The sequence below is a fragment of the Andrena cerasifolii genome, chromosome 5, assembly GCF_050908995.1.
Source record: "Andrena cerasifolii isolate SP2316 chromosome 5, iyAndCera1_principal, whole genome shotgun sequence".
NCBI lineage: Eukaryota > Metazoa > Arthropoda > Insecta > Hymenoptera > Andrenidae > Andrena > Andrena cerasifolii.
Window position 1 is genome coordinate 9776879 of NC_135122.1, and position 21476 is coordinate 9798354.

The 21476-nt window shown below is 52.4% G+C and overlaps 1 protein-coding gene across 1 annotated transcript in view; it reads left to right on the forward strand.

Moving 5' to 3' along the window:
• The first annotated feature begins 388 nt into the window (after window positions 1-388).
• The window catches only part of LOC143369505 (homeobox protein aristaless), a 62707-nt gene continuing 41619 nt past the window's right edge, over window positions 389-21476 (forward strand). Inside the window, exon 1 of the mRNA XM_076813545.1 lies at window positions 389-1949. Coding sequence (XP_076669660.1) covers window positions 1799-1949 — 151 coding nt within the window. The 5' untranslated portion in view covers window positions 389-1798. The remainder of the gene's footprint in view (window positions 1950-21476) is intronic.

Here is a 21476-nt window from a genome sequence, read left to right on the forward strand (position 1 = left end):
AACACTAATACGTATACGAATGGAGAGATCGCTTATCCGGCTTGTCGTGTAGCCGGGGAAGAACCGCAGAAAACATTGAGAGTCCGCTAGCGCGAGAAATGGTTGGAAGATTGGAAGGAGCACTATCGTTATATTTAAAGCGGAGTAGGCCGCGGAGCGCGGGACCGAGAGCGATTCGTGCAGCCCTGTGGTGGAAAGGCTAGTCTGTGTATCGCGGAGTGGCGAGCCGGTGGGAAACGACGTGGGTGGACCACGGTAGGCGGAGTTGGAAGCCCGAGAAAACTCCATTTTGTTCGAGGAAGGCGGTCTCGATGTTCCACCTTCCCCTCTGCCAGGTGGGTTCCACCTTGGGACACGATCGACCTTCTCGCGGTGGAGGGAACGCGAACGCGAACATTGCCGAACAGGAGTTCGCGATACGCGTGTGCTCGCCGCTGCCCGCTCCTGCTTCCCGTCTGCTCGTCGCGTGCCTCCGTGGGACCACGCACCGTTCGCTTTTTCACCTCTTCCATCGGCCGTCCGTCGATCGTCAGTCGTCAACCGACAGCCTCGGCAATCGACGAACCACTGGCCGCGGTTGCTCGCTACCTGCCGCCACGCCACGCGCGCAATAAACCTGCGAGATCGTTCGGAGCTCCTGAACCGTGGACTGTGCGCCGTACGACGATGACACGCGGTTTTAGACTCTCGATAACGTTGTCGGCGATCGGCGATTAGTATTCGGAGAGGCGGCGAGTGACGGTGCGCGTCCGGCGAGCTTGCCCGTGAAACGCCGTCGGGATCTGGCGAGAAGAGGAGAAGAATGATCGATGATTGGACGGTTGGCGCGGCCCGTTCACGGATTCAAAGCAACGCGCGGAAATTCGCCAGTAATGAGGGGACGAGGCGAGCGATAAACACAACAAGAAAGGTCGACGAGCCTGCCGTGACTCCGATCGCGGGTTCATTGATATTTCCAGGTAACGCGAAAGCGTTGGTATACAAGGTGTAGTTTTTGCACGATAGCGGCTACAAGGCGATCCCGTTCAGTGTGCAATGATACGCGCCACTGATAACGATCGGACCGATAACGCGCGAAGATTGCCCCGTGTGGCCGGTTTCACGGAACTCACCGGCGAACGACCAGCCAGTCGCACTCACCAGGACCGCGAGATCCTCCAGTCCAAGGATCCGAGCGGAGCCGCGCAGTGCGCTTGATGAAGAGGCACGAAGCTTCGCCGGAAACGTGACGATCCATCCTCGGGCCGACTGTTGGGTACGCGCTATCGACGCGGGCTGAACGTTGCCAGCTTACGGACAAATATCAAATTTCCGGCGTGCAATTAAATGGTACTCGAAGCTGGCGGATCGGTCGGATAAGAATTTGGGGAAACGATAAGAGGAAAGGGGCCAGACATCGCTCGATGTGATCGGGCGCCGCGCCGCGGATTCGGATCCTTGCTGGCCGGCAAACGAAATGTACGTCCCGCGACCGTGGGACCCAGAGCGTCGCTGTCGTGCCTCAGCGACGGTCGCGTGAAAATCACGTCGCCAACGAGCGGCAAATGCGACTGGGAACCTTGGCTTCCTTTGACGCGTCGACGACGAGCGCCGCCGCGAGTACCTCGATAAACAGAGACCAACCACGAGCACCATCGCGACGACGAGTTCTCTCGCGACGAGAACGATCAAGCCCCAGGATTGCGGCGCGAATTGCAAGCGGTACGATGCCGACGAGGAGGACGTTGCGATTACGGTGTGCATCAGGAGTACTGTGAGAGCGTTACTCTCACCTGGCCCCGCACGTTTCCCAACGACGATGGACCTCAGCACGACGCCGAGAAGAGCGACGGAGGGTGTGGGTGACCTTCAGAAAACAAGAGTCGCCAAGAGTGTGTTCAGCATCCGGAGCTTGGTGGACGTCGAGGAAGCGGACCTTCCTGCGGCCGACGACACGGAACCGACGCAAAGTGAGTTTACCTGTTCTACCAGCTAAACTCCACTCTACCTGTTAACCCGCTAATTGAGCGGTTTCTCCAATAGCGAGCCTCGCCGTGCACTGGAAAAATGTGCCTTTACTGCCTTTATCATGCTTAACAGCGAATTATCGCGGCTCCCTCGGTTAACAGGTTAATGCGTAGCAATTATAGCGTTCCGCGCGATCTCGCGAATTCTGTCCGCGAGAAACCGCCCGAGGAACACCGGACGTTCTCCTAGCTTTCCCGCGATTATCCGCGATTGACTAAAACTCCGGAGGAACGGGTAGGTACCTATGGAATCCGCGGGCTTTGTTGATCGACTCGGTTGCCAGTTTTGGGCCGCGTAGCGACAAGTTCATTCGCGGCACGGAAGGGGATGAGAGTCGCGTGTAAACAGCGGCGACTCATTCAGGTGAACTCGGTGCTGTCAGTATTCCGGAGCGTTGTTGACGAACCGCGCTACGTCTGACCGGCGCTCGGGCACGATCGGCAGGTAAAGATCGTCGAAAGGAGATCTCGACCGATCGCGGAGACGAACTTTCTAGGAACCGAACCGTTCGACATTCCGCACGACCGAGAAACGCTCGTTCCAGCCGACCGTTTTTGCGGCCGAGCGCCTTTTGTGCTCCGTGCTCCAGCAGGAACAACCACTCCTTGTACAGCGATCGAGTCAATTAAGGCTCACTTATACTCGGTAAATTGCGATAAGACGACGATTAAGTTGAAATTAGCTCTGTTGCCCCCCTGGGCCCGGCAAGAAGTGTATCAATGTCGTTATTGCCGACACGTATCGAAGGTAAATTAATACTCCTTCCCGACCGCCCCAATTAAACGAGTTACGCGAAACGAGCGAGGTTCCCTTCATCGCCCAGCCATCGAAAACCGACGGTTCGATTTCGACGCGACAGAGAGAATATGGCCAGGACTCATCGGTCCAGTTTGGAAAATCGTGCGCGCCTCGATTCCGAATTGCCGACTGGAGGAAATCGACCCGACCCGGCCAGAAACGCCTGGCCCCGCCGGGTTTCTACTTGGTCGATAGGTATGCAAACTACCTGGTAACCGCGATAACTCGCATTACTCGACTTTCCTCTGGGAAAATAAATAGCAAATTACCATTTAGCCGTCGGCGATAAACCGAAACGAGCCCGCGCGCGATAACGGAATGTCATTCCGCGAGCACGCCGTATCGCCTCGTTATCGGGTAATTAACAAGATAGCGCGTCGATTAACAAATTACGTGCCCGCGGGGTCGTCGACGCGACGGTGCCGGTGTCGCCTCGCGCATATTAATCGGCAGGGACCTGCCCTGCCTCTCGGCCCGCCTCGCCACTCTGTCGCGCGACTCATTTCACTTGATTCGATTCGATCGAACTGGATGCGACTCGCCGCGAGTCCTCGAGCATCGTAACAGTGTAAACAATAATTACCTGGCAGCGTAGATAAGCAGGCGCAACGTGCACCAAGGCTCAAGACGATGCGTCACCCGCTTGGCTACTCGCTCGCCGAGTAATTTTACTAACAAAGTACGCTTAATCGTCCGGCAATTACAGCCGCATTAGCTGGCAGGTATCGCGTAACTTTGTCGTTTCCTTGTTCCTCTTTTTTCAAATATATTTCTGTTTCCACACGTACCTATTCGTCACGCGCGAAGCTCCGTGGCGGAATACAGTGTACTTTAGCTTTCGCCTTATCGCCGTGCGGTTCGTTCCTCTATGAATCGGAAATGGCAGCTAAACGGAGGGTTGAACTCCGCCAATGAGGCTCCCCGATTAACGGGGGGGTAGTTGGCGGTCGATTGGCTTCGATAGAGGAGGGTGTTCGCCCGCCGCGCCGGGACATGGGCTCCCCCGTCGAATTCGGCCACCCTCGCCGAAGGGATGGCGCCCAAGATGTCGCCGCGGTGGCATTCGTTCGTTCTCGATTTCTCCGGATAAATATCGCTGCCGACAGGCTCGTCCCTGTGGCGGCAACCGCGAAAAACGAGCAAGCTGATTGCGAAAAAGAAACACCAGCATCTTCCTCCTCCTCCTCTCAATAACGCGCGCCAGGAAAGCCATAAATAACCGGTGTCGGAGTTTTACGCGCGCGTACACGATAGACCGCGGAACCTGGTGATTGGTCGGCCCAGTAGAGCCGCTAATTGTGTTTTATTAGCGTTCCCTTTCCCCTGGCCTCGAGCCGGCGAGCATCCGTGGCGATCCTCGCTAACTAACCTCCGCCCATGTACTAACTATAAACGACATTGTTATTAAGGGTCCTTACACTGTATCTAAGACCCACACAGTCGCTCGCGTGCGTAGAGCACGATTCTCGCTGGCTTTCCGCTCCTCGTTAGGGCCTGCTTAAGCAGCCAGCTCCGAGAACCGCCGCGCCGTTCTGGCCGCCTCCATCGCGCGGAAATCGTGGACGCACGAAACGCTCGGAATGTCGTCCAGAGCTCTGGTTCGGTTAATCGTCCCTACCAAACTCGAGACTCGCTCGAGCACCTCGCTGTCCTTTTTTTTTTCGTCGATCGTGCCAATTTCCCTCGTTAACCTCTCGTTATGGTTTTCCGCGGCGAGGCACGCGAGCAATGCAAGAATTCGGAGGAGGCGGAGACCAGATTTGGCGACTTCTTCTTTTCCTGTCGCGGCTGGAGAGGGAGCGCAAGAAGGGGCGAGATCAAGTATTATTACGGCGAAGGAGAGTCGAGCATTTTGGCGCGATCAAATAAATTAGCCGGGATTTATTTATTTATTACTGTCAACGGGAAAACCCTTTAGTATGCAGAGAGTGCGGAACGAACCACAGCAATTCTTCGGCCTGCGGAAACGCAATCCGCATGCATTAAAAGCTACTTAGGTTTCTAATTACGCGGCTCGAGCACTTCGGTTAGTGTGCACCCTCGCCACCAATTAGCAGAGCTTTATCCCGCGCGAGCCTCGCGTATATTTCACCCGGTCCCGCTACCTATCAGTTTCCAAGAAGCTTGTGGCCGCTGTTCGACTGCTTCCACCCTCGAAAGCTCTTGCTTTCCGGACCTTGCGAGCTGGATGGATCGTCGCTGGCGTTTTCCTTCGCCAGCAGAAACCACGCCATTTACAATCCGCGGGCAGAGCGGATGCTGAGCGCACGAAGGGGTTAGCGGAACGAGTCTGGGTCGCGCGCGAGCCTCGGCGCACAGTCTATCCATTCTCTGTGCACGGATCATTAAAGCGCATTACTCGGCTAATACTCGATTGTAAAATAGAACGGGGAGGAGGAGGCTTATCTATCGTGAAACATTGATCTTTGCACAGGCCCGGCCGTTCCAATAGATCGCGAAAAGCGTCCCGCTCGCGTAATGGGAGGGCTGTAATCGCGGAACGAGCAACGATCCTCGTGGGAGTGAGGATGTGGCAACGGCAGCGTCCCAGCTTCGGGGATAATAACGGCAAGAATATGAAACGGACGGCAACGCGACGCGAAGTGAAACGGTTACCGCGTATTCTTGCGTGACGCGTTATTAGCCGATTGGCTCATTAATCGCTCCGTCGACCCGAGACAGCCGAACCCTCGCCCCGTCTCCGCTACCCTCCTCCAGCTCCACCGTCTCCTCCTCGACCCTCCCCGCCATTTCGATACCGAGTAATTGCTAATCGCTAATTGCGAGCTCAAACACTCCATCCAATTAACCCTCCCACTGGACTCAGGCCAGAGTCCACTCCGCTCCCACCCCTTTCTTCCACCCTCCATTTCACCCTGCTTACCCGATCGTAAATTGCCGACTTTTCCACCGTGACGATTCCATTAGAGCATTCTTCCCTTGTATCCCGCATTTCGACCCGCCCCCCGAGCTCTCCGCAGCCTTTTCGATTTACGTAGCCGTCACCTGTTAACCCGCCTGGCCTAATCGCTCCTCAAACACCGGCGCGCGGCGTCATGTGCAGTGCGGTAAACGATGGTTCCCTCTTCGACCAGTCGTTATAGCCCTCTGGCCGTGTTCCCTGATGAAATTTCTCTCTCGGACGAACGCATAAACAGCCCTGCACGCTCGCGTGCACCACCGAGGGAGGGGAAGGGCGAGGAGGTAGGGTATAGGTACCCCTTTCGATCAATTAGGGCTAATAAATGGCGTCCACGGTGGGGTCGTCGATGGCGACGGGGCGAGGGAACGGGCGCAGAAGGGAAATATTATTCGAAAGGGCCGTCAGGTCTGTGGGTTTATGCTATTAAAAATGTAAATATCTACCGGCGGCTCGTTATCGGATGTAAATATGGCGGCAGGCCGAAACCAGGCGAGGAGGGGTGGATTTCCAGCTCTTTTGTTTCGTTATTTATTGGAATGTGGGGCACGGCTGCAGGAAACCCACGCTCTTCCACTCTACCACTCCACCCGTGGCCGAGGAACCGTACTCGACTCGTCTCGCCCTCGACCCTGCCTTCGAAAACGTTTCAATCCACCGCGAACCTTTACTATCCGGACAATTCCGCGGGCCACCGCTGATCACATCGCGCTACGAGAAGGGAAAATGGTCCGATGAACCGACCGAATTTAATTCGACCCCCGCGAAACAATGAGAAGCAATCCGGGCGGCTCCCTGGACAAACGAGGGAATTCTATCACTCGGGACGAAGGCCAGAAACGCCGGCGCTTTCCCTCTCCCTCCGCTTTCTCGGGTCCCCAGTTTTGATATATGACTCAATAAAACGAGACCCAAGGCGGGCCCCGAGTAAATATACGTAGAACGCTCACCTCGTTAACTTGTGCTCCGCTAGCGGAGCGCATCGACGTCCAACGCGGGGAGAAAATGATGGAAAAAGAAAAATTAACAGCACGGGTACCGGGGACGCGTGCATCCAGTGAAACGACAATTAGAAGATAATTAATGGAGACTTTTTAAATCAATAGAAAACGAAGGGCATAAAGGCGCGCTTCGGGTTTCTCTCTGCTTTCCTTCTTGTTTGTCGAGGAACGAAAGCAACAGGAACGAGTTATAATTACGCCTCCTTATTTCTCTGAAATTTTTAATGAAATTCAATCTATTTATACCGTGGCCGGCGTCGGGATCGTCCCCGGAAGCACCGTGTAGCCCGAAAATGTTGATTAATAATAAATTATGCTACTTTGTCGGACGTAATGAAATACGATGGAAAGTGTAGACGGAATGAAGTCGGTTGGCTGGGCACGTAACTTACTGCTGGCATCGCGCAGTCGACTTACGACTTACGGTAATGTTGGACTAGCACAATGAAACGTTATTACACGTAACAGTATTATCGTTATCAGATCTGGTCGTAGGACGAGATTGCCTAGATTATCGGCAGGTGCGTGCCTTAATGACCGGTAAAATTACACCCGTAATTATGGTCGTCCTAAAAATATGCGAGGCCGACCCGCGATCCCTTGTAAAGATACCACGAAAAGTGTCGTTCCCGAAATACAACATTACTTTGATGATATTACGGGCTGTCGATTACGCGTCATACGTCCGGGATAAAGTCGCTACTTTATTACGGTCGTAAGAATTAATATTATCCATCGCGTGCAACGGGCCGCCCCTCGTAAAAACCAAAGCGTCCTTAGAATTTTCGAACGAGCTCTCGTTAATCATCCGGAGTTAATTATATCGATCGCGCGGAAAGCGTGTGCCGATCGATCGCTCCGCAAGCGGGCAGTTTTTGCCCCGGACACCGACACGCTTCGACAGCCCGAACAGAGATCGTCGCTTCTTTTCCCGTATTCGCGATTACGAGCACCTCCGGATCAACTCGTAGCGCGTCTGATCGCTCCTTTCCTCCGATTCAATCTCCCATCCATCCGGTCGGACGGGGTTCGGCGCGACGCGACGCGGACGCGACTCGACGTCTGCATTTTTCTCCGCGGCGAAAACTTTTCTCTCGGGCTCGGCAGGGTCTCCGGAGGAGGAAGTTTTTAATGGTCGCGGTTCGCGGGACACGGCCGGGCCGTAGTCCCTCGACGATGACTTCTTCGTCGTCGTCTCCTCGTCTCGGCGTCCAGCCATTAGACTCCCTTTACCGCGTAGATAAATTTAACTAAAGAGATGCCCTAATTTATGGTCTTAAGAACGTAAGTGGTCGTTACCGGGATCTCGATAACTTCGCTACAACGTTGCTGACATATGTCGTCCGAGTGCTCGGCTAATTCCCTCCCGGTATCTGATTGCGCATGGAACGCTCAGCTTGTCCTCTGGCAATCGGACGAGGACGAGTCAAGCTCCAGACATCGCGCCGATGACGATACGTTAATAGAGACGAGTGTCGATCCCGACGGTCAGCTCTTTTTGCCTCGATTCGATTTGTCCCTTAATCGCGCACAATAGGCTACGGGCACAGGTGTTTGTTCGTCGAAAGGCAGCGTAGCGAGACATCACGCTGCCGATCTGCGCTCCCGCAGCCCAGCCACTAACTGTTCTTTGTCGCCGTTCGTCACCGTGCTTGTCATTAGTTCCGCACCAGGAACCAACTATCCACTATTACAAGCTTCTTCCACGACGCCGACGGAGCCGTTTCCCCTCCCCGGCAGAGGGGACGGGCGGCGCGGCGGGCCGGTGTAATTGCCCCTCGATGGATCATGGATCGATCGAATTAAGATTTCAGGAGGATCGCAAACCGCCACTCAAACAGCAAGAAGGAACGTCCGTTCCAGCAATCGTTTTGAGTGATTCGAGGAGCGAATGACGATTCGGAGAATCCATTAGGAAACACGAGTTTAACACGATCGTCGATTTGGAAGCGCAGCCAGCCAGGGCCCGAAGAGGATGCCAGGAATGCCGATCGTTGGCCGGTGGCAGGACAAGCATTCCTGGCGACGGTGGTCAGCGAGCAAAGTGTTTTCCGTAAATTCGGTTAAGATAGCAGGCCCACCACGAAGCCGACCCGCTATTCACGACTCGATAACGGGCCGCGTTCCTAACGCGCTCCACCCACGGGGCACGATATACGCGAGCGGATCAACTAAACTTGTCCAGCCAATTCCCGAAATCTCGAAATCTCCAAATTTTTTTTTAATTATTTCCAACTATTCTGGAGGGTTTCACCAATACTAAATAAGAGCCACCCTATTGTTCATTAACTGGTAAAGGAAGAAATGACCACGTTTGCCAGTGAAGACAACTGTTGAATAAACGGAATTAATGCCGTACAAGTAAAAAGGAAAACGCTTTTGCGAGACGTCTGTGGATGTCCACTCTAAATTTCGGTGTAAGTTTCAACGCGAAGTGAGCGCGATTAATTCACTGGGAGATATTCGTTCACTGGACAGGTCACCCAATGCTATGTTTTTGTGTTTCATAGCACAGCCAGACATAGCATAGCAATAGTAGAACTTGGTTTAGCTTTCAAGTGGTTTCCCGGCTTTACGGAACCGTTTCCACCGAAAACTAAGCTAAGCTGTGCGATATTCTTTATGTTTTATAGGATAGCATATCGTGGCATACGATACCATAGCATAGCTTACAATTAGCTTAGCTTCCAGATGGATGGCCGGTTTGACGCTTGACGCTCGGAGAGTCGCGCCTCGAGATGAAACTATGCTCGTCGACCGTTTACTCGCGATCACCTGCGGACCCGCATTAAACATTCGAGAGTCACGTGGCGCGGCAAAGCCATTAGGTGGCACGGCCCTGATCGGTTAAGAGCAGTCACCCTTTCCTTCCTTTTTTCCTTTTCCTACCGAGGTATTCCGCTATCTGCCGGACGGGTGCACGCACCAGCAATGAAGAGGCACTTACGATTAGACCTTTCGAAGGTCCACTTACGCGATGGTCCACTAAAAGTTGGCGCTGCTCGTAAATCCACCTGAACGCGAGCATTTCCTCGCGGAGGATTTTTCTGTCGGCCCGTCTAGACGGCGCGCCGACAGCGACGAGATAAACAGGGCCTCCTCGCGACAACGAAATCCTCCGCGCGGGATTCAGCGGTTCAGCGGGAGCCGGGATCCTAGGCTACCGAGTAACTGTTCGCGCGATCGATCATCTCTGGTTTTTACCCCGGCGTCGATTCTTGCAAAACAAACAGGGGTCGTTAGCCCGGGCTCCGCTCGCGGGGCCATTACAGCACTTTGCTCGGGAGACAGAAGCTTTGATTTATATTCATTTTAGCGGACAATCGCTGTTGACGAGGAATCATGGATCACACGCCGCTTCTTTGGCCCGTATACCGAGATTCCTAATGGCGATATCGTGGAAGCCAGTTAATATGGCCCCGCGTCCCTGGCCGCGGCACGCCGCTTAATGGATTCTCGGAACTTAGCGGGCATGATTAATTTTGCATCGACGGGCCACGAAGAAATCAAGAAACAACGACTCTTCCTCGCCAATTGTCCGAGCCCCTCGTGCCTCGCTTATCGTAACCTTTCAACACCGTTCTCCGCCTAGGTGACACCTTATTAATATCTATCCTCGCACATAAATCGAGTCGCGGTTAGATTCTCCTCTAATTCCGTGGACGTCTCCAGACAAGAGACAAGAGAGAATCATTGCTCGCAGGAGAGGCTCGACGATCTTAATCCGAACGATACCGCGGGGATCGTTGAAGAGTATAAACGGGTTCGGTACGGGTCGAGGGAGGTTGGGAGAGTGAAGCTCGATCAAGTTCGAAGGAAGAAGCGACTGCCCAGTGGAAGGGAGACGAGGCAGGAGGCGAACGGAGCAGAAGGGTAAGCAGAGGTATCGCGTGCGGGATAATCAACGCTGGGCAACATTAATTATCGTTATCAGAGTCCCCCGGTCTGAAGCGTCGAACAGCGAGAGAACGCGAAGCGAGCGAGCGCGAGCACGAGCTCGTGTGAGTTACGCAGTCCCGAGCCAGGCTCAAAGGTACCGGCTACCCTTTTGCACGGCTAATCCACTCTCTACTCCCGCGGATGCGTCTAACTAGCGATGGAAATGAGACGCTCCCAAGCCTTTTAAACGCGTGATAAGGAACTCGAACCGTCCAACCGTTTCCCTGCCCACCCATTCGCGCGGCAAAACAAACACCGGATTTGCTACGTAGGCGCTACAGGTAAGAGTAGATGCTGCCAAAAGTGACCGTGCAAAGAATACAAATGATCGAGGAGCGTTCGAAACCGATCGAGGAGCGATGTGTTTGAAAATTAGCGAGCAGTTTATTGGAAATATCGAAGGGGCAGCAGTGGGCGCAGCTGCGCGCACAGCCGCGCTGCCGGCCATCTGCGAGGCGGTAGATTCAACGCGGATACACAGTTACGAGTCTATTTACTAGGCACTTACGCGGTGCCCTGACGCGACGTTGCTACGAACGCGCGCACTAATTATCAATTACCGCGTGAATTTCACCGGGACACGGAGAAAACCAGAGATTCATCGCGCTGATTAGGCCACGTTATTGCTCGAACACACCCGAGTAACTCGAACGTCCAATAAAACGCTTAATTATTACCCAACCGAGGGGACTGTTTCTCGTGGCTTTCATGGGCTTCGCAAAAGCCAGACCGGCTGAATTTTTGCAACATGATTTTACGCGTTTTTTCTTTTACGCGGGTGTCCGCCGCGAAGCCAATCAAATGAGTCCCCTTAACGAGGTGACTACGAGACGCGAGCGCTGCGGATAACAGGTCTCGGTGGACGACTGGCTGACTTCCCTCGGCGCTCGCGTGCAACGCCTTGTCTAGATCAGAGATTTCTATGAGAACCGGGTCGCGCGTTACGCACTGGCTATCGGATAACTGCGAGACGCGAAAAAAGTCGCGCGGATAGCCGCGCGACCGTCGAGTCGCGGATAGGTAATTGCTCGAGCGCTGCTCGGTAGACGCCGTCAGGTAAAAATGAACTCTTCATTCGCGACCATCGCGAGACATCTGTTTTTTTTTTTTCGCCTGGTAAAACTGCGCGACGATCGCTCCCCTCGGCTTTTAACGAAGAGAATTCGGCCGTACGATCAATTACGAGCAATTACGAAGCAGCGGCCGAATAGATATTTCAGAATTCCTGCGTCACTAGTGGACTTGGATCGCCGGCTCGCGAGTTTTTGCCCGCGATCGGCAACGATAATCGTCGCGATTGCTCGCCGCTGAGACTCGCGAGACGAATTCCCCCGTATTCGGGTCAGGCCGGAGCGGTGCGCGTGACGAAAAAACCTGGTGGCTCGACAAAATCGACCAGCGGGAATGGGAGGAGGCAGAAAAAAAGAAACGGAGTGGCGTTTTAAAGAGAGGAACGGTAAATCATTATGAAATTATCGAGTCCATTTGGGTGTTTAAGTGGTCCCCGAGAAGAGAATAACTGGATCTGGTCCTCGGGGTGGTGGGGCTTATCGTAAAAAAGAAAATGAGTCGTTCGGCGGACGATAAGGACGTGGCTGAAGTGATCCGCGCGAGAACGGCTGGAGAAAAGCCTTTGTACGAAAATCAGTCGGGACGGCCGGTGGTAATAAAAGTGGCTGGCTCGGTTGATTTCCCCTCTCGGAGCTGGCTCGGAGGAGCAACAGCGCGCATTCCGTTGACATTATTACACGCGTACGTGTGCGCACACCTGCGCGGGGACGTACGAAGGAAGCGTAATAATCTGAGAATAGTATTTTCTATGAAATTCCGCGAGAGGCTCGTTATCAATAAGACGCGTTACGAGTTAGCCGCTGGCAGTGGCGTCTCGTATCGTAAAAGCAAACTGCAGCTTCGGTTACACGTGTTTCCCCGAAGCTATAGATAAAGTAAAAGGCCATAAAATACTCGGCGTTTCGATTAACGAAAGGCGTAGATAAAATGTGGGAGCTCGGTGAATGGGCGGAGCGCGCGGTCCAGCAGGCGCGCATACCTATGCACACCGCCGTGTCCGTGCGGCTGTGCACGGCGAGCGCGTGTAAATCGATGAATGCCCGGGCAAATCAAAGTGTCGCATAATTACGGCGATATACACGCCGGCTAATAATTACTAAAACGCGCGACCGAGGAAGAACGACGCGCAATTAGGAAGTATTACAAGTTTTACGAGTGCATATATAATTCAGATATTGCACGCTGCAACGAGCCGTTTACCAGCCATTCCCTGTTCCTCGCCTTTTTTTTTTATTAAACACGCGAATCGTCCGATCGCGATCGGGGCCCGAGCGTTTTTTACCGGCGCGGCTGTACTTTTCCAAATCCCCGCGTAAATACTAATGTATTTACGATCCTGCAGTCGTAACAGCCTCTTCTTTCGTCGGTTAACTTTATTACACCACCACCGATTCCAATCGCTTCACCAGGCCAGTACGAACGTTTTCGAATCTATTTTCCTTCGCAGGGACAAGTCCATTAAACTGCTGGTACAGCAGGGGCCGGGCCCCTCGCGGAATACATAAAAGGAGCAACGGCGCGGTGCTGCCTAAAATCAATAAAAAAAAAGGACCGCTCGTATGTACCTAGATTACCTACCTGTACTCTCGTTTCAGCACCCGATTACCCTGCTCTTCTCCCTAGGATCGAAAGAGCAACGGCGATCACAGTGACCAGAACGGATCGTGATTCCGTAGATTCCACGACTGACGAAACGCGAGCGGCTAGACTCGATAAACCGTGGCAAATCTGTTACCATTTGCGTGCCTGTACTTACGCATACCCACGCGTATGCAGTCCCACACGTTTCACCCTACGTTTAGGGTAATTGTGGGACAGTTGCCGCGCCTTACGCGGAATTGTCACCGTGTCTAAATTTTGCAAATGAAAATTTGTTCCGAGGATACATATTATTAGTTGAACATCTTGTCCTGCTACTAGCATTAAGGAGAATCAAAATTTTGATACTTGTCACCCTTGAAAAATTGAAACTAAGAGCAGCCATTTTTTAGGAGAGACGCCGCACGTGCGGGAGTGGTGCCGCATTTCGAAAAACGTTTAAGTTAAAAGCAAAGTAAAATGAAACATCTTTTCAATTTATACAGTTATAAAATACAATAAAATTGGAAAAATAAATAGGCGTCTCTCCCAGTGCGGCATCTCTCCCACAATTACCCTACGCTAAACGTCCGACAAGCATTATCGACTTTCGTCGTCAGCTTAATCCACAGTATCGGAACGAATTTCCCTGGTAATAAGTAGACAGAAAATATATTATAGATCGATCGATGCCTCCAGCTGAGAGACACTTTAAGCTCGCGTGATCGGCAACCGTTACGCAGGTGCTCGTTGTCACTGCCGCGATTTTTCTATACAGTTTTCCCCCCACGAAACGACACACCTTTGATCTTAAACGAACGCTAGTAATTCCATCTAATTGTTCGCGGTAATGTGCTACTCTTAGGTGCAACCACCTAGGGTCATCGAACCTGCCGATCCGTTCGATGCTAATGAAGTCGCCGCGAGCATAGCGAGAGAATCGCGCATTCTGCGTATAAAGGGCACGGGGACGAAACAGGGAATGCCCATTTTTCGTATTTTGTTGGTGGCAACTGGGACTACAGAACTGTCGAATCACAAAGGGTTATAAAATTCAAATACCCTCGTAAGATATCGTTAAATATCTGGTATAAGTACCTACTGGTTTAAGATAGGAAATGTCCATTCTGCACTGGAAAGAAATTATTTTAAAAGAAAATTGCATAAGAAACTTAAGTCCTTTCTACCTTGTTTCTTCACTGATCGACTAAAGTATTAAAACATAATTTTCTCGACAGAGAAAATGTTTTGTGGCATTCCCTGTTTTCCCCTCACTCTTCGTATTTCGACGAACAAATACAGAGGGGTGACTTTTCCGCGAGGGCGAAAATTCGATTGGGTAATTCGATATCGATTAAGTGGTCGTATCGTTAACCTCCGCGTCCCGGGTCGCGTGCTTTATTTCATTTCATTTAACGTCAATATAATCCCGCTTGGTACGATCCCATTGTATGTTTTTCTAATGCACTGCAGGCACGAAGGCCTCGGAGAAAAATGTCGATCCTTTTACACGATAAAGCTCGGTAATGACTGACAGCCAGCGAATAAATTTAATACCGCGCGGCAGCGATAATTAAGAATATTATTACAAAGCCTGACGAGGTGCGCACACCGGTTCGCCAACAGAATTTAATATCTTCATTATAATTAATCGCCGATTCATCTAGAGATAGATCTTGTTCCAGTGTGTAAACGCGAAACCGTCCGTGCGCCGAGAGCTCGATTATGCTTTCTCGCCGGGCCGGTAGGGCCCCGTGACTTTTCACGGCCACGGAAGCTCGGGAAACGTGGCGACCGCGAGGAGGATAGCGTCGCGGGACGGTGTAATTCAATTCGTGACGAAGCTAACCGGCTGAATCCGCCTAGGAGGAGCGGAGTTACAGGGTATAACGCTCGAACAAGTGGAGGCAAATGAGATCCAGTTAAATTTGAGTTTAGTAAGTTAGCGCAAAGTTGGCGGAACTCCGTGGCCCGTCACGCGGGGCACCGAGCACCGAACGAACACCGACCAGTCGGCGATAGCGTACACGCGGTGTAATTGCAATTAGCATATATCACATTGGCGGAGTTCGCGCGGCAGCGCCAACGCACGCGAACCACCAATGGCGTAGCCAACCACCGTTTCGCGGGATCGTCCTATTTACGCGAAAATTGACGTCGGTTTACCTTGATGCCGGCAATAAATGTACCGTCCGAGCGGGGGCAATCGTTGCGCGGAAAAAAGGAGGACCGTTAATTGCCGCGCTTCGACCAGTTAATCTCTCCACTCGAAAAGAAGCAAACGGGGAAACCCTTAATCGTGAAAACGACCGAGTTAAATGTCTCCGTCGGGATCAATCGCCCCGAATGCTTTGCCAAAACGTTCGCAATTAGAACAACGCTCGGGCACCGACGGCCGCTCTTTTTTCCCGCTAATTATTAATTAACCGCGGAGCGCGGGAACGAGGGCGAGCGATGCAAATACTGCGGCAGGAAACGTTCCCCCTTGTGTGCAGCTTACACCGAGAGATAATTATCGTTCGGATGAAATAATCGCGCCGTCGTCGCGTAAATTCATGCCGGCCCTCCGCCAATAAATTTTCTCGATTCTGTGCGCGCGTGACCGTGCCCTTTCAAAGACGAACGACCAACGGCGAGTGGCCAGCTCGAGTCGTCTCGTCTCGGCTCGATCCCCTGTGCTGGCGAAAATTCCGCCGAACCGATCGGCTCCGTTTGCCTGCGCGATATCCCTATGCATTCTGCGCGCCTGCAGACGTCCTATCTTCTTATTCCTTATCGGCTGAAATTTACGGAGCGAACCGCGACGATTCCGCGCGCTCCTCGCGACGCGAACGCTTTACGGGGTGCGCTCGAGATAAATATTCCGCGGTGTTGTTACTTACGCCTCGGGGAGATCTGGCGCCTCTCCTTTCCCTCGCGCAAAGCGAATGGGCCTATAACATTTCGAGGGTCTCGAAAGCGCGGTAAAGCCGCGTAGGTAATTTACAGGGCGCGGACTTGATTAGCGCGGCGAGACGCGGGGCATTTGCGTGCGCTACGTTAAAACGTCACCGGTGACGTTTTACGGGGTCAGTAACATTGTTCGCTCGGCCCGAGATCGTTTCTTTCGAGCTCGGCCGGAGGGGAAGAAAGAAGCCAGGAGCGCAGAGAGAAGGAAAATACGGTTAAAGCATCGCTACTTTGCGTGACATCGTTTCGAAGATCTGCTTACCGCTGGCAGCACTGTATGCTAACCGCGCCGCCATCGTAGATGGCAATTACAATTAACAGCAAAGCGAGGATGTCGTAAATTGCAGTTAAACATTATTACCTTTCCTCTAATGATCGCGACGGCCGTGAACGATGACCATATGTTTCCTCCAACGTATTCCAATAGCCCGCGCGTACGTGTAGCCTGATTAATAAATCCGCGAACGTGAGCGCAGCCGCAATAGCGATTCTCCGAAGAGATCATCGGTGCCTAGGTTTCTCAGCCGGCACGGTGCGCGAGTTTTAGCGTCGCGACTCTATCGCGCCGTGGGCTCCTCGCCGTTCCTTCGAAAGGGAAACGCTGTCGACCATAATTTTCTCTAATTTCGCGGTGAAGGAGCGCGGCGGGGGCACAATGGACGGGAACGACAAAGACGAAGGGAGGAAAGTGGAAGTTGCGGCCGATGACGGCGATCAGGCGGGGAAGCGTTGCGCGCTGTCGCCACGCGGCTAATTGTCAGGGACGCATCGAGTTTCCAGAATCGCCATGGGATCGCCGCTCGCAGGGGACGAGGAATTCCGCTGGAAAGTGGTTCCCATCGCGTTAACGATGCATGCACGGCGCGTCCCTCGAAGCACCTTAATTCACGGGATCGTGATGTTCCAAACAAACGAAAGAAAGGAGGAAAAAAGCGGCGAGCAAAGTGGTAGGGCGTCACGCTTTCCTCCTAACGTTCTGTACAAAGCCGTTTACGGAGGAACGGCGCGAACGCGTGGTAGCGCGTCGAATCAACGTCACTGGCCCGCGTTAACGTCTTCACTTTTGTTCCTTCTGCTCGATCGTTCCTCCGCGTCCAAGGAGCACAGTGTCTTCGTCGAGGCGACGAGATGCATATTGCTTCGTGACTCTCCCCAAGATTCACGCTATTATCCAAGCCGGTCCTTTCTTCCTCTTTTTTTTTTACGTGGCATCGGCACCTTTTTCGGCGAGATCGATTAAATTTCCAGGCAGATTTATCGCTTCGTCGCCTCGCCAGAGGAGCGCGAGATGTTTAACGGCGCGGTTTAATGAAACTATCGACCAGAATTCGCCACTGGATGCGACCAAGCGACAGTTTGTCTTTTGATCGAGGTCCCACGGGGCGAGTAACAATCATAATCCAATAACGAAACAGCGGTTGATAGCCCTTTCTCGTGCAGAAAAACGATTCGAGCGTCGCGACGTAAAGCTACGTTGGCTTTATCGTTTGCGCTGATCGAACACGGGGAAATTTACGGAACAGAAAGAGAGGGAGAGAGAGAGAGAGCGAGAGACGCGTTATTTCCACGGCCTGGCGAGGCAGCAGCAGCTCGTTGATTCGGCCGACTATATTAGACCGAGCCTTCGATTCCGTGACGTACTTCAATTTCCGGTAGCGCTCTGCTCGAATGTTAACCGCGCGAGGAACGAAACGGAGACGACACGAGGCCTGCCCTTTCACTTTCTCTCTCTCTCTCTCTCTCTCTCTCTCTGTCCTTCCCGTCTCCCTTTCGTTTCCCTGCTCCTCTCATTTCCGCCGCGTACTTTTCCGTTCCGAGTGGCGTTTCCCTCGCCGTCCGGTTCGGCGAGAGGGATCGCGAGCGGAACGACCAAGATCGGTCGCAGAGCAGAGCAGAGGTGGAAGAAAAGGAAAAGGCAAAGCGTACAGATGGAACGAAGGGAGAGAAGGAAAGGGCAGAGATGCTGAACACAGTGCTCATTGGACGGTTGCATTTTATGCGCTGGACCGGCCCCTCCTGTAATTGGTCGCCACTCAATTGCCGCTCATTAGGTAACTGCCCGTTTTTTGCGCCGACTGTGACTACGGCAATAAAGCTACGAGGAACAAGAATTTATCCCCCTCCCTCTTGACCTCTATCGGCCCTCCACCCTTGCTCTATAATAAGACACTGTGCCCAAGCACCGACCTGTACGGACCATCGGTTGCTCCAATGCTGCTGTCATAAACGCGAGACCGCGTCTTCGCTAGGTGCAATCAGTGCATCGTCTCTTTCTGAGCGGGTTCCTAGCGATTTCTTACCCACCCACGCCCAAGCAGCTTCGGATTACTGGTAGACGACAGGTCGGCCGCTCTTTGTCTACAGTTGGCAGGCTACAGTTGCTCCAGCCCTCTTTTTATATTGCGAAATTAGTTGGTCGTGATTTCCGGTCCCTGATTCCTGCCAGCGTCCTCCGAGGTCGTTAAACGTGGAGCCACGCCACGATTTGCGACTTCCAGGTCCGCCGATGTTTCTTCCAACCAAGAGTCGCAAATATTAGGTTGCAAAATATTCGTTCGCTCACTGGCAGGTGATGTTAGGTGCACGGAAATATCTTCTTTTAATACAGTTACTTTGATTAAAAAAAGAAAACACATGTAATGCATTTTCATTTATAACGAAGACTTTGCTTCGATAAAGCGAAGGAGCACGAAGCTTGCGAGATTACGAACCTTGCGTCTATAGCAGGCTACTTAATTTTTATAACTTTTCCAACGTGCAACGCCGCTGGCTGATGACAACGCCGGTAAAAAGTTGCACGTCTCATTTAACTCGAGGCAGCCTATCACGGAGCGCGTAATACCCACCGACCCTCGAGTCGATCATCAAAAAGCGGAGTTGCTTGCCGCGGAGGGGGGGAATTAATTACTAGCAGGCTAGTTGAATCGTATTTCACAGAAGAATATAAAGTTTCAGCCTGCGAGCTACGTTTTTCGGCGCGACCGGTTGACACCGCGCTCGTAACTAGACGTAGCGCAACCTCGATTGGCTATAAACGATCGTTACGAAGAGGAAATTACGGCGGACGATGCGCGCCTTCTGCTGGTCAGCTTGTACAGCGCGAGCTCGAGCGTCATTGTCTGTGTCGTACAGGTGCCCGGGTGCGTCGTTACTGTCGCGAAATTTGCCTGCCTCCTTCGTGTTTCACGAGTCCTCTCACCCTGCCTTTCATCGATCCCGTAGATCCATAAATCATCGTCACTTTTCTCTGAAGCCGCGGCGCGGAGTCAGTCCCTGTGCCTCGTAACTCCATATAAGCAACGAAATTCTGAGGGCGAGATAAAAGGCGGATCGCGTCCACGTCGTTACGCGTTTAACCGTATTTACACAGCATACGGGGCGAGTCGAATCGCCGTGTAAGTACGTTGATGGTTAGGTTCGTCGATCGACCGAACAATTTATTCGCCGATGAGTTTTCTAATTCCGACGTTGCGATACAAGTCTGTGCCGATGTGTCGCCAAGTAAGCGAAGCAGAAGCAGAAAAACTTAGAGCGTGGCCTCGAGCGTGAGAATGAGAGAGAGGAAAGGCAGTTGAGCGAAGTTGAGCGAAGGGAGGAGAGAGAGGAAGCAGCGAGAGACGTCAGGTTCCTGTTAATAACCGTTATGGATGAGATGTATAGCAAGCTACATAATTACAGGTTTGGATACATTGCTTACTGGCCGGTGCACCCGAGCACGCCCTCTGTTCTCCTTCATTAAGGCTGCCGAGGACGGTAGCCGCCTGTTACTCCTTCAGCTTCATCCTCCTATCTTTCTCTCTCTCTCTCTCTCTGTCTCTCTATCTCGCATTAACCCATTACAGCTCTTTACCTCTTTCTCTCTCTATTCTTAGCGCCACGAACGAACCTGCCGGCAGAGGAATTCGTCTCATTCAACGCGCTAAGAAAATCCTCGATCAAAGTACCTTGCGTGCTTTCCTCAGCCACGAGCGCGCTGTATGTACTTCCCTTTCAGCTAAAGGAAGCGCTGGAACATCCTCCGAGTACCCTTCACTCGCACCGAAGGAGAAAGGGCAGTTCTGTCGTCAGACGACACGCCGATTACCGGCGAAAGTTCGAACGCGCTTGGAAGTGCTTCTAATCCAACGCTTACCCTATTACGAAACGCAGACGCAAAAGTCGAGTGAGAAGGTGGGGAAAAAAAAGGAGGAAAGGAATACGTAACCAAGCAAAACCTATTCGGGACACGCTCCTTTGCGGAGCAAATAAGCTTGAATATCAGCCGAGCGGTTAAAAAGCTGGAATCTCGAAGGAGGTAGGACGGTATCTGGTCTCTGCTGCGTCGTCTATCCCATCGAGAGCGATTGGTAAATTTTTCGAGGGGGCGAAAAAAGGGGAATAGGACAGAAGGAAGCGGCTGCCTATTAATAAGAAACGGCCGCGCATCGCATCGTTTCGTCGGCGTTTTCCATGCGGATCGGATCGATTACCGATCTGGCCCCGGGTTCGACGCCAGACTCCCATCTCCTCTGTCCACCCTTTTATTCCTACTTTTCTCCCCCCCTCAGCTCCGCGGGACTATCATTTGTTAAGCTGGACAGCTTGGCCCCGTCATTACGAGCAATCACACTTGATTATTTTTGTCTACAGAGTTGTACACCAGCTTATATGCGTCCTCGTAAATGATCGTCCCTCGGCTCTCGGTTAGGACCGAGGAATGGGTCGGCTCGGCCGCGGCGGAACGATCGGGTGGGACATGATCGGCCCTCCATTTCCGTTTGATTGCCAGGGAATCCGAGCGATTTCGAGCTCATGCGCGTGCAAACTCAAATTGGGGAATTAGAGGGAGGCCGGATTCGACGAACAAAATCAACCCGAGGTCGTGATCCGCTCCGTCTCGTATCCTCCTGTCTACGATCGGTCCTCGTCACTGACAAGGGAAGATCCCGAACCCGAAAATTCAGAAAATTCTGAAACTCTGTCAATACGTAGAGGATCTCCTCCTGATTATAACGCGATTTTTGTTTCCCGCCCAAATTCACTCGAAAGGGGTGAAATTAACCCCTAAAAATTCGGCTATTTCCCGATTTTGTGTTATAACTCGCGAACTGCAAGAGATAGGGAAGAAGTTTCGAGACAAATGTTACTTCTTTTAATTAGATCTATCATTTGGTAGAAAATTTATTTTACAGTTCACGAGTTGTCACGCAAAATTGGAAAATAACCGGGTTTTC